Genomic DNA, 15,000 nt, shown 5'->3' with positions numbered 1-15,000 from the left:
GGCAGTACAGTGTTCATGATGCATGTATTTGTAATATGTATCTCAAATGCAAAATAGTACTTTGTTTTTTTCTCATTAATTTTTTTATTGCCAAAAATATCATCAATAACATGAAATAACATGTTACATCAAAATAGTACTTTGTAATTTGTATTTTTTTATTGGGTTTGAGAAAATGGATGCATGTTTTGTATCAAAAAAACATTGTAGGTGTGTATTTTTGTAGTTTAAAAACACTGGCAAATATTTTGATACCCTCATAAAAGTGCAAAACAATGAAAGTCTTTGACTGATGCTGATTTAGTAATTTTAGAAGACAGATCAGAATGTTTAGATTCAGGAAAATGATCCAGAGCAAGATGAGTAATCCCTCACACCAAGTCACCAACCTTCCCACTCAACCACATGGTTACTTGCTCACCCACACGTAAACGTTTACTTGTTTTTGTTAGACCTTTGTCGTTGGGCAATATTCCTGAGTATAGTTGTTCTGGCAGGTTCTATTTGATATTGGGCAACAATTTTTTCTTGAGAACTTGATTCATCAGTAGGCAAATGACTGTGCTAATCCAATCAAAACACATGAAACCATGAAATGTGGTTGCCTTGCAACATTGTTTACTTAAAGCAACACAATGACTTGATGTCAATATGCCATGATGGTACCCAGTTAGTTAGAAAACAACTGAAAGGGTCATGATCCTACCTGATCAACAACTTTGCACAAGCTCTCTGGGTATGCACTGACCATGTCCGAGACTTCCTTCTCCACATTATGTCAGTGTACCATGAGTTTAAATGCGTTATTTTAAGGTAATAGAACTGTATTGGGTTGCTGTAGGCCCACATTCTGTGGCTCTCAACAGGCGAGGTGGTTAGTTTGTACCACTTAACAAATTCAGTTGTGACTATTTAAGTACACATTTGATGCAGCATTTAGGCTATGAGATGTAACAGGCAGGTCAGCATAGTGTGTGTGTGTGTGTGTGTGTCTGTGTCTGTCTATGCATGTGTGTGTGTGTGTGTGTGTGTGTGTGTGTGTCTGTGTATATGTGGACCACCCAGAGGGCCGTGGCCTCCCAGTGCAGGCCTGTGTCTCTGTGTCCTACTGAGGGAGAGCAGCGCTGGGGGGCAGAGGTCTCCAGGGGAAGGTCGGGTTAGTGGCGCGGCAGGAGGACGTTGCCTCACTGTTTGTTCAAGGGTCAAACAAACCTTGTTTTCACAGTTGATAGGTATTTGTTCCGCTTTGTTGTTTTGCCTTTTTGCCGATTCCATGTTATCGTGTTTGTTTGCTGGAAAGCAGTCCACTGTTGTTATTTGGGGCGGGGGGGTCCTCCAAGCATAACTGATCAAGCGCCTCACATGCTGCATGGCACTTTTGTGTGGCAGGCTGAAACAACCGGACAACCATTTCACACGTCACAGAGACGTGGTGTGTTGTTGTGATGGGGCGCGTTGGCCTTGAGGAGTCATGCGCCGCTCCCGCGGCCAGACGCTCTCCCCCACACCGCAGGTGCAGGTGGCTCATCTAGAGGACAAACAGGGAGAGAGGGGGGGGAGGGAGAGGAGACGAGAGAGAGAGAGAGAGAGAGAGAGAGAAAGGAGTAGGCCGTGAGAAAGGGGAGAGAAAGGCATCCAGCCTCAACAGCAGACGAGTGGGAAGGAGAAAGAGCACTCATCTCCTCCTCCTGTTCTCTCTCTCTCTCTCTCTCTCTCTCTCTCTCTCTCTCCTGCCTGCTCCCCGTGCTGACCCCGCTGGGCAGGCCCGTGGTTGGGACTCCCTCTCCCCCGTGGGCCCAGCTGGCTGGAGTAGAGAGGGAGCTGGGGTGAGAGAGAGAGAGAGAGAGACAACGGAGGGAGGGAGAGAGAGAGGGGAGGGAGGACGAGGCCGCTGGGAGTCCACACTGCAGACACACAAATCACAGAACCGGACACTGGCCAGGACAGACCAGACGGCTCGTGCCTCTGCCTTGGCCCGCTGCTCCCAGCACCAATCGGAGGGCTGCGATCACCAAACCCCAAATACCACTGACTGACCGCCTCTGCCTGACTCCCTCTCTTCCTCGGCCAGTCTCCGGCCCTCCCTCCGCCTGACCTTCCCTCCTCTCCACTCCCCTCGCCCGGCTCAGATGGTGTTGGATAATAAGTGTGTGTGTGTTAGGGTCCCCCCCCCGCCACACACACACACACACACACACACACACACACTTGATATAACTGTCTCTTCATGCTAATTTGGGCTTCACATTTTTTCTCAGCTGCACTTCTACCAACTAGGTTTTTTTGTTAATTAATTTATTTCCATCAGACAAGACTGCAATGTATAACCCTCAGACAAGATGGAAAGTCATTATATTCTCCTGTACTAGCTGTACTCCCATACAGCTGTTCATTCCGACCTCGCCCGCGTCTCCCCCTCCCCCCCCCCCCCCCCTCGTTCTCTCTCCCTGTCACTTTCTTTCTCCGTCTGCCTCTGCTGGTGTGAAAAGAGGTGTCTGGCAGCCTGAGCCAGAAGCATCTCTTCCTTCTCTCACCTCCGCTCTCCTCACAACTGAATGAACTTGGCTGGAAGGCCAGTCTTCCTCACCCCTCCTCCTCTTCCTCCTCATACACCTCTCTCCTCCTCCTCCCCCTCCTCCTCCTCCTCCCTTTCCTAATGTTGTGCAAGTGCTGCACTCCCGTGTCTAAAACGTGAGGCCCCTTAAACTCTGGCATAACAGTGTGTGTTGTGGAAAAGGTGTTGCAGGAACAGGTGTTGCTGGTGCTCACGAGGGCTCAGTGCCGCGCTGCCGCCGCTTCCGCCGCCGCTGCTGCTGCTGGTGCCGTTCCTGCCGCCAAAGCTGCTGCTGCCGGCGCAGACCTCGGCGGCGGAGCCAACTCGCGAGCGTGTCTGTCAATCGCAGACGCCGGTGTCACTCAAAAATGTGCCGTGACGTGTTGTGTCACAGGCAGAGGAAGCGGCTCGCACGGAAGGAGCGGAGAGTGGCACGGCGCGGCGCGGCGCGGCGGGGTGTGTGTGTGTGTGTGTGTGTGTGTTCGGGGTTGGGACTGTCGCACGCCTCAGCGGAGAGCTGCTCAAGTGCAAACACAATTGGTGATTAAGTTTCTGTTTACTGCCCGTCTGGGAGAAGAATGTCCCGTTCATCCTTGAGAGCACCCCTTCTCTCGCTCACTCTCACATTCACATGCACACGCACACACACAGGCACACACACACACACACACAGGCACACACACACACACACACACACACACACACACACACTCTCTCTCTCTTTTTTTCCCCCACACCCGGCCTGCAAGGTCATCTCCCCTCCGTCTCCGTCGGCTCGGAGACAGGAACAAACCCCTGGCACCTTTTGCGGTGGGGGCGTCTGCCCTTGACAGAACAATCCATTATTATTGTTGCATTTCGCACACCCTTTGGAGAGGTCGCCAGAAATAGAAACACTCCATTACACTGGAAGTGGACATTGTCTTTGTCTCGGACTTTGTGAAGTTCTGCTGTGTGTGTGTGAGAGAGAGTGAGAGCATCCTTTCCTGACTGTCACGTGTGTATGTTGGTTTACCCGTGTGTGCTTATGTTTCCGTGTGTGTGTGTGTGTGTGTGTGTGTGTGTGTGTGTGTGTGTGTTCCCTATTCTCGATCTCTGTTCTGTCTCCAGTGTGTTTATATGAGTGATTGACACCCTCTCTCTGTTCTGTTCTGTCCTGCAGACTGCGCTGTACTCCCTGTGCGGGCTTGTGTCCAAAGGTGTGTATGGGCCGCAAGACCATCGACTCGATGACCGCCGCCCAGGAGCTGCGCGGCTGCACCGTGCTCAATGGCAGCCTGGTCATCATCATCCGCGGAGGCAGTGAGTACCTCACCACACACACACACACACACACACACACACTTCTACCCTTCTGTCTTTTTTACAGAGAGGTATGTTCAGTGCAAGTCACTTCTGTACATGGTGCTCTTTCACACCCTGTCACACAATTGTCTTGCTGAGTTCACCTTGACAGATGTTCACCTTGACAGATGTCAATGTTTACTTTTAATCTCTTTGAGCCTCGTTATAGTCATGACCAAATTCATTAATTGTTCATTCAAATAATGCTTCGTCTCCTCCTCGAAGAGATATGATGAAATGCAGTTTTCTCATGTGCAGCTGCATACCTTCGGTATGTAACAGAGTAAGGCAGAGTTTGAAAAGAGATTGCGTATTGTTTATTTTACAAATATTCTCAAATTCAAATGACGTGATTTAAAGATGGCCGTGTCCATTTACAAATGAAGATAAGTGAAGTTAAGTCAACTTCTAGACAACAGTGGGCTCCTTGGAGGATGCCTGTTGAAAGCAAAACATTAAGAGCCAGACTGGAAATGCTTATTGAGAAGTCGTAATCCCTCTGGGGGTAATGTGTTCTGGACCGATGAGATGAAACTGGAGCTTTTTGGCCCGTCCCGGAGCAAAACGTCCCGCTCCGTGTCGGAAAGCTCTGTCTCGGGTGCCGATTACGGGCCTTGCACCAAGCTGATGGTGGAAAACACAGCTAAGAGCATCCAAGAGAAAACAGAGGACTATTCTGAAGGCCACGTCTATGAGGCCTGATGAATCCTCGAGAAGCCGACGCTCAAACCTGAGACCGCTGGAGCAGCTTACTCAGGAGAGGTGTGCCAAGACTACCTGCTGATAGATGCAGTGGTCTCATTGCAAGGTCCAGAAAACGCGTGATGGCAGTGATTCCTCTTTTAAAAGTAAAAGAAGTAAATATTCTGTTAATTGAGGAGTCAAAAGCAAAGGCTGATTTGCATCTAACATGGATTGAACAATGATGCATAATCGTTGCTTTTGTCAGTTTAAAGTTATTTCAAAGGAAATGGGAGGTTTCGTTTTTTTGTGGAAAGGCACTATCAAATTTGGCGATGACTTGAAACCTGCAAGCGTATCGGCTGAAGAGGCTTATTCGTGCATGTCCCAGTGGGAGAATCGCTCTGTGCCGTGTTTGTGTGTGAGTGCGTGTATTTTCGTGTGTGATTTTGTATATCTGTGTTCTGTGGAAGTGATCCTCTGTGTGTTTGTGTGCTAATGTGTGCGTGTGTGTGTATGCGTGTCTGTGGCTGATTCTGTGTGTGATGTCTGTATGCCCCACCCTCCCTGTGTTGGCTAACCCCTGTGTCTCTCACTGGTGAGCTCATTTTAATCATAGAAGCGAGGGCTGTGAGCAGTGGCACAGTGAGTAGCTGTGGCTGCCTCTGACAGATTTATAGATGGAAGTGTAGATAGTTGGACTGGGCCACAGACAGCTGGAGCTATTAAAGCCGCCGACGTTTCTGCCACCGTCAAAGGCATTCCAGCTCCTCCACCAACACCTCTTATAGGTTTCCTAGGCATGATATCATCCTCGGCACTGTGGCCAAGCCTGTCTGTCTATCAGTCTGTCTGTATGCCTAAAGGCATTGTGAAAGCACATACTCTCTCTGTCTCTCTCTCTCTCTCTCTCCCTCTCTCTCTCTTTCTCTCTCTCTCTCTCAAACACATACATGCACCCATTCACTCTCTCATATACACATATGCACCCATTCTCTTTTATACTCCTAAATATGCACACACACACACACACACACACACACACACACACACACACACACACACACACACACACACACACACACACACACACACTGAAGCTCAGTGAGTGTACATGGTCACCAACACGTGTGCTGTGTGTGGTCTGGTTAGATAACATCGCTGCTGAGCTGGAGGCCAACCTGGGCCAGCTGGAGGAGATCACGGGCTACCTGATGGTGCGGCGCTCCTACGCGCTCGTCTCGCTCTCCTTCCTCCGCAAGCTGCGCATCATCCACGGGGACACGCAGGAGTCCGGGTGAGCTCACGTCCCAGTCCTGGACCTCTCCACCTCACCTGCGCCCCAACCCCACTGTACAGCACCTGTTTAGTGTGTCCGAAACAACCTTTTGTTAACACGAGGACTAATGCACTCTAAATCCCCATGAGTGAAATACAGAGTTCTATTGGAAAAGTTACATATGCCATGTTATCTTCTTATTCTTGAAACATTCTTAGTCCTTCTATAGTAGGAATCATCACATCATCACATGGAGTATCACATTTTTATTATGCATCAGGGGTATTTGATTTAGACAGACACAGTGTTTTATAGTGCTTGCACTCACAGCAACAAATTAACCACTATATAGACAGCAAAAATGCACCTATTCATAATATATGCAGTAACTTGTGTACAATACGCGTACACAATCGGTTTCTGAATCGTACGCCAATTCCCTCGTTCTTCCAGGAACTACTCTTTCTACGCACTGGACAACCAGAACTTGCGTCAGCTGTGGGACTGGAGCAAGCACAACCTGACCATCGCGAGCGGCCGCATGTTCTTCCACTACAACTCCAAGCTGTGCATGTCCGAGATCCGCAAGATGGAGGAGGTGACGGGGACCAAGAAGCGCCACGCCAAGAACGACATCGCCACCAGGACCAACGGAGACCAGGCCTCATGTGAGATCCCTGGCCTTCCACAGTAGCGCTCCTTAAGCCTCACCGCTAATGCTCTCCATAGAAGGCAGTTTAGGAGGCCAGGAGTCTGCCTTAGTTCTTTTGCGCCGTAGCTGTTAAAAGTTTGATCTTATAAACCCACAGAGCCCCTAACAGGCCTTCCTTTTATTGTTATTATTCCATTTTGTGTTTCACATGTGCACCACAAAGGTTTTGACCCATGCTCCTGTAGGAGTTCCCTGGATTTGCAAAATGGCAATGGCCCACAGCCCTGCATTGCCTTCAGGAGGAAAACGTGTATGGTTTAGATGGATGGATTTAGCATTTACATGCATTTTAGGTTAAATTACTTACTGTTAAACCATAAAAATAATCACAGTGGCATAAAAAAATCCTAATGGCATAAAATGATTTTAAAAAAAAAGTAGTGGGGAATATTACCACTAATTGCTGCAACAAGGAATGACAACTATACACTATATATTCTTATGTTCAGTCAGAAAGTGATTTGGTGATCTGGAGTAGGTTGCCCTGGCCTCCCCTCTTTTCACACCTGTCTCCTCCCCTCCTTCCTTGTGCCTCTCAGGTGAGAATGCCGAGCTCAAGTTCACCGTCATCCGCACCATGTCTGACAAGATCCTCCTCAAGTGGGAGTCCTTCTGGCCCACAGACTTCCGAGACCTGCTGGGCTTCATGGTGCTCTACAAAGAGGCGTAGGTGTCCCCGGCCGCCACCAGAACACCCCACGCACACTACAGTGCCTATAGAAAGTCATCATACCCTTTTGAAATAGTTACTTTTTTTGTCTTACAGCCTGAAATCAAAACCCATTTTTAAAAATATATTTTCCAGTTTTATTAACAAATTTAGCTGTACAACATCAAAATAATGAAAAAAAAGTAAACAGTTCTGAAAATTAATAAAAAATGAAAAACTAGAATAACAGGGTTGGAAAAGTCATCATACCCCTGACTTAATACTTTGTAAAGCTTCCTTTTGCTTTCATTACAGCCATCAATCTGTTTGGATATGTCTCTATTATAGCTTTGCACACCTAGATAGGGGAATATTTGCCCAATTTTCCGTACAGAAATGTTAAAATTTAGTCAAATTCTATAGGGAATGGCGATGGACTGCTCTCTTCAAGTCAATCCACATATTTTCTATAGGATTTAAGTCAGGGCTCTGACTTTGCCACTCAAGGATATTCACCATCCTATCCTTAAGCCACTGCTTTGTTCTTTTGGCAGTATGTTTAGGATTATTGTCGTGTTGGAAGGCGAATGACCTCCCCATCCTCAGCTGTCTAGGAGAGGGACGCAGGTTTTCCTTAAGAATGTGGGTGTACTTGGCAGCATCCATTTTCCCTTCTATCCTGACCAATTGCCCAGTTCCCGCTGAAAAGAAACATCCCCACAACATAATGTTGCCCCCACCATGCTTCACACTAGGTATGGTGTGTTTTGGGTGGTGTACTGTGTTGGTTTTCGCCAAACATTGCGCTTGGAGTTCAGTGCAAAAACACATCTGGAATATTCTGCTACCATGTGGAAAAAGCTTATATGGTCAGATGAGACTAAGATCGAACTTTTTGGAGACTAAGATTGAAGTTTTTGGACTGAGCTCCAGGCGCTAACCAAACACAGTATACACACCCAAACACACCCAAAACACACCATACCTACTTTGAAGCATGGTGGGGGCAACATTATGTTTTTGGGATGTTTCTCTTCAGCGGGGACTGGGCAATTGGTCAGGATAGAAGGGAAAACGGATGCTGCCAAGTACACCAAAATTCTTGAGGAAAACCTGCGTCCCTCTCCTAAACAGCTGAGGATGGGGAGGTCATTCGCCTTCCAACACGACAAAAATCCTAAACATACTGCCAAAAGAACAAAGCAGTGGCTTAAGGATAGGATGGTGAATATCCTTGAGTGGCAAAGTCAGAGCCCTGACTTAAATCCTATAGAAAATATGTGGATTGACTTGAAGAGAGCAGTCCATCGCCATTCCCTACAGAATTTGACTAAATTTTAACAATTCTGCACGGAAAATTGGGCAAATATTCCCCTGTCTAGGTGTGCAAAGCTATAATAGAGACATATCCAAACAGATTGATGGCTGTAATGAAAGCAAAAGGAAGCTTGACAAAGTATTAAGTCAGGGGTATGATGACTTTTCCAACCCTGTTATTCTAGTTTTTCATTTTTTTATTAATTTTCAGAACTGTTTACTTTTTTTACATTATTTTGATGTTGTACAGCTACATTTGTAAATAAAACTGGAAACGATTTTTTTTAAAATGGGTTTTGATTTCAAGCTGTAAGACAAAAAAAGTAACTATTTCAAAAGGGTATGATAACTTTCTATAGGCACTGTATGCTCTGAAAGATTAGCTTCCTTTACTCATAGAATGTCTTCTTGGGAATAGTGTGTATGCCCTTGTGACAAACAGGTGTTTCGTTGTTTGAGAAAGTGTCTACATGATGTTTTGTGCTCATTTCAAAACTGAAAATAAGCAGAGGTCTCACCGGCTTTCACAAATACAATGATCTAAAGTTGATACCCATCTTAGTCATGCTCCTGCAAATGTGCGTGTAGCTGCAAAAATCTATTGCCACACAAATGCCACACGTGTACTGTCAGAACTTGCTATCTGAAGATCTCTCGCACTGCACAACACTAGTGAGCCACAATAGCACCAGACATAACTTTCAGCTCTGTAAATTAGTCAGTCACAGGCCTTGCATGGTGTTGACTGCTGCTTGCTATCCTCCCACCCCACCACCCCCCCACGCCATGTTCAACAGGCCTTACGCCAACGTGACTGAGTTCGACGGGCAGGATGCCTGCGGCTCCAACAGCTGGGTGATTGCCGACCTGGAGCCACCAACACGTGGCACGGATGGCAAGGATCATGCCGACCCCGGCCACCTCATCACCATGCTGAAGCCCTGGACGCAGTACGCCATCATGGTCAAGACCCAGCTGTCTGGCTCCGACGACCACGAGGTCAACGGTGCCAAGAGCAAGATCATCTATGTTCGCACCAACGCCACCAGTAAGTGTGTTATTCCTCTCTGACTTGGACTCTGCAGAGATAATCCATAGTGTATAGCTTGTGTGTGTGTGTGTCTGTACCCCCCTATAAATACACCTTTCGGATACTTTCATATTACACACCAAGAATAGTGTGTTCACCTCCTGTCGGTTCCTCATGTAGAAGAGAACATTCGAGAGGATGCTGTTTACTGTTGCTGTGCCACTACTTGTCTGTGTAGTGCTTCCTTTGAACGTGTCTGATCCTATTGACAACGCGAATTTACAGCAAGTGAAAATGGCTCCGAAAATGGCGCCATTTTATCCAAACTTGATCGTGATAAACTGAGTTGTAAATACACTTGTGTAGAGGAATGCATTTGTTTTGTTTTGTCATTTTGGATGTGCTCAGCGGCTGTCCCCTTCGGTTGCTGGTTGCATGTTTACCTCCCCTGTATGCTCAGGCTGCTCGCTGTGTGTCTGCGGCCAACCACAGGAAGTGCCTGACCCGAGTGGGGAGAATCAGGTCAGCGGTTTGGTGAAATAGGTTGCCAGCCCACGGTCCCGCGCCATATCGCTCCTCCATAGGAACAGCTTGTGCCGTCGGCCGTACTCGAGACTGTGTGTGTGTGTGTGTGTGTGTGTGTGTGTGTGTGTGTGTGTGTGTGTGTGTGTGTGTGTGTGTGTGTGTGTGTGTGTGTGTGTGTGTGTGTGTGTGTGTGTGTGTGTGTGTGTGTGTGTGTGTGTGTGTGTGTGTGTGTGTGTGTGTGTGTGTGTGTGTGTGCGCGCAGTGCGCAGTGCTGGATTTTGTTACTTGTTTGCACGCGTGTGGGTGTGTGTTGCTTCGGTTTCTGTAATACCAGGTGTCTGCTCGTCTGTCTTCTTTGTGAACTTGTTTTGTCTATGACTTCTGATAACTGGCACAGCCTTGCCATACTGTGTGTGTGTGTGTTTGTGTGTGTGTCTCAGTCTCCTAGAAGCATTCTTCTGGCAGTTGGGGAAACAGTGTGCCAAAACCGTGGAACCCATAAGGGCCCTCATAGGCCTCCTCTCATGCCCGCCGGTGGTTCCGTGTGGCTGGGCAGGGCAGGACAGGGCCGGGCAGGCGGGGGAGGAGCGGGGGTGGCAGGGCGGCGGGTTAGTCAGAGTTTCACGGGTTCACGGACAGGTGGCAGCTGCCTGTCTGGGGCAGAGCAGAGCAGAGCACTCCTCGCGTGGCCCCCAGTGCGACGCCTCGTCATCCGGCACGGCACGACACGACACAGCGCAGCGCTCAGCAATGCTGACCGACCCGTCCGGCCGCTCCGCTGTCAGCGCCTCCTGCCCATCGCTTTAATTACAGGGGACTTGATGGTTGACTCATTTGAACTCTGCGCTGATGGTTTCTGTCTTTCTTTCTTTCTTTCTGTGCGTGTGTGTGTGTGTGTGTGTGTCTGTGTGTGTGTGCCGCTCCAGAGCCCTCTGTACCGCTGGACCCCATCTCCTCGTCTAACTCGTCGTCTCAGATCATCCTGAAGTGGAAGCCCCCGAACGACCCCAACGGCAACATCACCCACTACCTGGTGTACTGCCAGCAGCTGGCCGAGGCCAGCGAGCTCTACAAGTTTGACTACTGCCAGCAAGGTGAGGCCGCCACCACCACCACCAGAATCACCACCAGAATCACCACCACCACCAGAATCACCACCAGCAGCACTGCTCAGTACCTCTGGCCCCCACCTACCAGACACACACACACACACACACACACAGGCATACATGCTAGACATACATACACACTGTGTTACACAGAGACCCACAACGCTTTAACACACTCAGACGCAGGTGGTAGTAGAGCTCCCCCTAGATGATTCAATGCTCCCCTGTATTAAAATAGTGTGTGTGTGTGAGAGTGTGTGTGTGTGTGTGTGTGTGTGTTATTGAGGGTAGGATCACATTTCTATGTGTGGGAATGGCTCCCTGGTGGAAGGCAGTGGGCCCATATTCTTGAAGTCTGGCCGAGGCCACAGGTTCCTCCTCTCTCTAGAAAGCACAAGTCCCGTGCAGTAGTGTAGTGTGGGCCTACGGGGGAGGGAAGCGTCCACTGGGACACTACATTCAGGTGTCTCACTCGCTGGCTAGCTGTTTCCCTGGAAAAGCAGCTGACTGATCTCTCTCTCTCTCTCTCTCTTGTCTCCTGTGCACGTTTGTCTGTCCGTCCATTTCTCTCTGTGTGTCCGTGTCCACCTCCACCTCCGCCTCCACAGGTATGAAGGTGCCGTCGCGCGTGCCCACGCAGGTGGACAGCGAGGAGGAGCAGAAGTGGAACCAGACGGAGGAGCAGGGCCAGACCGGCCGCTGCTGCGCCTGCCCCAAGACCGAGAAGCAGCTCAAGAAGGAGGCCGAGGAGTCCGAGTACCGCAAGACCTTCGAGAACTACCTCCACAACGAAGTCTTCACCGTCAGGTGAGGAAGACCGTGGCCACCGATGCTGTCTCTCTCTCTCACACACACAGACATACTCTTACTCTCTCTAGTCTCTCTATTACTCTGGTTTTGTCTCTCTCAGTTCAATTGAGAAAAATGACTTCAACTGAAGTGACATGACGCATGTGACATATATGTTACGCAATCTCTCTCTACCTCTGTAATTTACACGCAGGTAGACACACACACTGCCACCATTCACAACATGCGATTAAGTCCTCAATTGCCTTCGAGCAGTATAGGCGAGGTGTGGTATTTAAATAATGAGTATTTCTCAATGTCATTGAGAGTTCCCAGACTGTAGACTGTGTAGGCCAGCTTGTTATTGGCACAGTGTGTCAGCTCCGCAGGTTCAAGGTCCTCCCGGGCCAGCCTTGGCATTCGGCTTGACGTGTTTGCAGCCTTGAGAGTTGTGTTTTTCTCGAGAGTTGTGTTTTTCTCGCTTGTGCCATGTCTGTGGCCTTCAGCGGCCCTCTCAGGACCAGGTGGTGTGGGTAACGCCAGCCTCCCACTGTCATCAGAACCCCATCACGCACAAAAACACTCCCCCCCCCCCCCCCCCCCCCCTCTACACACACACACACACACACACACACACACACACACACACACACACAGTTTCCCTCATCTACTGTGCCCGTCAGAGCAGCCCTGGGGTTCAGTCTGCCATCTTAGACATGAAGGAGGGCACGCTCGGACACAACTAGGCCGGACTGAAATAGCTTCACTCCTCACCGTCCACAGCGGCTCCTCTGGCAACGAGGCTGCAGAGTTGAAATGCAGCTAGGCTTTAACGTGGGGGTCACCCATGACATTCAGCTGAAAAAGAACTGCGTGGGAATCCGAAATTCTCCAGGTTGATTTATTTTGCGCTGTAGACGTCCTGTTCTATTTCTTTTTTTTTTTTTTTTTTAATATTTTTTTGGCTTTTATGCCTTTAATGATAGGACAGTTGAGAGAGACAGGAAGTGAGTGGGAGAGAGCGTTGGGGTGGGATCCGGAAAGGACCACGGGGCGGGAATCGAACCCGGGTCGCCGGCGTGCGGTGCAGGTGCCCCAGCCAGTTGCGCCACGGCTGGGGCCAACGTTCTGTTCTATTTCATCCGAATATACTGTATAATGATGTATCCCCAGACAAAAAAAAAAAAGGGCCGAGAAATTCTCTTGGCTGAGGTTGGAGGAGAGCACACAGAAGTTGTGTAAAGTGTCCGTGGTGGTGATGTCCGTGGTGACCTTATTTTGGCTCGAAGAAGCCTCATGCTGTCTTGGAAATGTGTTGGCAGTCACCCCAAAACGCTTACTATGTTTTGCATCCCTCTGACAAACTTGAGCTGCAAAAAAACACTACCCACGTCTCGGCCCTGTTGTATGTAATGGAAAGGTCAGCGCGAGGGCCAGGGGCGGATTCCAGGCGCGTGGGTCAGTGCTTCGCCCAGATAAGGTAACTCGGAAGAAGTGGCGACCGTCCTAATAGGAGAGCCATACAGCATGTGTTCATTCTCTAGCAAAACAAAGCTGTGTGGAGGCGGTTCAGGGCGGTTCACTTCCCACTCCCGAGTTAGTCACTAAACAACTTGCCTGAATATACCCAGACCTTCATTCGTGCCTTTTGAACCACGTTTGCAAGTACCCCTACCTTGGGGTACTTGTACTTGTGATAGTCTTGTGCGCATGTGGTGGTCACATAGTGTGCTCATTCTGCCACCTAGTGGTGAAATCTAAACTGTGTCCAGTGTGTGTGTGTGTGTGTGTGTGTGTGTGTGAGTGTGTTTGTGTGTGTGATGGAACTCGTTCACCAATTTAGATATCAGTGTAAGTTAATAACTCTGGTACTCTTATAAAATAGGAAGTATTTTAGAAAGCTCTGAATATTTTTCTAATGCTGAAGGAGACTTCCTTCTCACTTCTCTTCTATCTCATACTGACATCTGTCTTCCATTGTCAGCGCTCTCTGGGCGTCAGACTTTCTTTGATTCTAGTCATCTTCTCCATTCCCTATCTATGACACTTCACATTAAATTAATTAATTGCACATCGTTGGTGATGGGAGAAAAACATTTGTTTAAGCTCCTCCCTTCACTTTCCTGCTCTGTCTTCTATGGTCTACTTCACATTTCTATATGTATTGTTATTCTACCTCTTCTTTCCTATGATTCATTTCACCCAGAGCGAGAGAGAGAGTGTGTTTTACTGATTGAAGAAGAACTGTACCACTGGGGAAATGTATTTTGTTTAGTAAACTGTTGTTTACTTATTTATTTATATGTGTGTGTGTGTGTGTGTGTGTGTGTGTGTGTGTGTGTGTGTGTGTGTGTGTTGTCCTCCCTGTCCCCGTCGTCAGGCCCTCTCCCAGTCGCTCGCGGCGCTCCCTGGGCAGCGTGGCCAACCGCACGCTGATCGTGACCACCCCGTCCGCCGCCGCGCCCAGCCCCCCCGCGCCCACGCTCAGCCCCGAGGAGAAGGAGGCGGAGGCCAACAAGCTGGAGCTCAAGGTGCTCGCCAAGGAGTCCACCGTCATCTCCAACCTGCGCCACTTCACCAGCTACCAGATCGAGATCCACGCCTGCAACCACGACACCGACCCCTCGCGCTGCAGCATGGCCGCCTACGTCAGCGCCCGCACCATGCCCGAGGGTACGACCCGTCCCGCCCGGGCACCTGCCCGCTCATGCGCACATTTGCAGTCAAATGAATCTAGCCGCGTGAATGTTATCCATAGAGCCTCAGGGCGTAGGATGCCATGAACAGTGCTCAGGAAGGTAGCGTTTGATAGCTGGCGTAGCAATTGATCGAGGAAAACCATATGCTTGCCTGGTCATTGTTGTTTGCTACCGAGTAAAAAAATATTGTTATCCATTCTCAAGTCACATGGCCCAGCCCCACTCAAGAGCTCTCACTCGTAGGCACATGCACTCTCTTAGTTCTCTCTCACTTGTTGCCCTCAAACAAGCAAGCACACATTCCCTCAAGTC

General features: G+C 49.0%; 1 protein-coding gene across 1 annotated transcript in view; it reads left to right on the top strand.

Annotated features, from left to right (window-relative positions):
• insra (insulin receptor a) overlaps window positions 1-15,000 on the top strand; it is a 51,831-nt gene that overhangs the window by 29,733 nt on the left and 7,098 nt on the right. The window contains exons 4-11 of the mRNA XM_062530569.1: window positions 3,717-3,856; window positions 5,732-5,876; window positions 6,312-6,526; window positions 7,110-7,236; window positions 9,334-9,584; window positions 11,018-11,185; window positions 11,809-12,007; window positions 14,370-14,662. Of these exons, the coding sequence (XP_062386553.1) occupies window positions 3,717-3,856; window positions 5,732-5,876; window positions 6,312-6,526; window positions 7,110-7,236; window positions 9,334-9,584; window positions 11,018-11,185; window positions 11,809-12,007; window positions 14,370-14,662 (1,538 nt within the window). The remainder of the gene's footprint in view (window positions 1-3,716; window positions 3,857-5,731; window positions 5,877-6,311; window positions 6,527-7,109; window positions 7,237-9,333; window positions 9,585-11,017; window positions 11,186-11,808; window positions 12,008-14,369; window positions 14,663-15,000) is intronic.

The sequence above is a fragment of the Sardina pilchardus genome, chromosome 2 (genome assembly GCF_963854185.1).
Source record: "Sardina pilchardus chromosome 2, fSarPil1.1, whole genome shotgun sequence".
Lineage (NCBI taxonomy): Eukaryota > Metazoa > Chordata > Actinopteri > Clupeiformes > Clupeidae > Sardina > Sardina pilchardus.
This window is presented reverse-complemented; position numbering and strand designations above follow the sequence as displayed.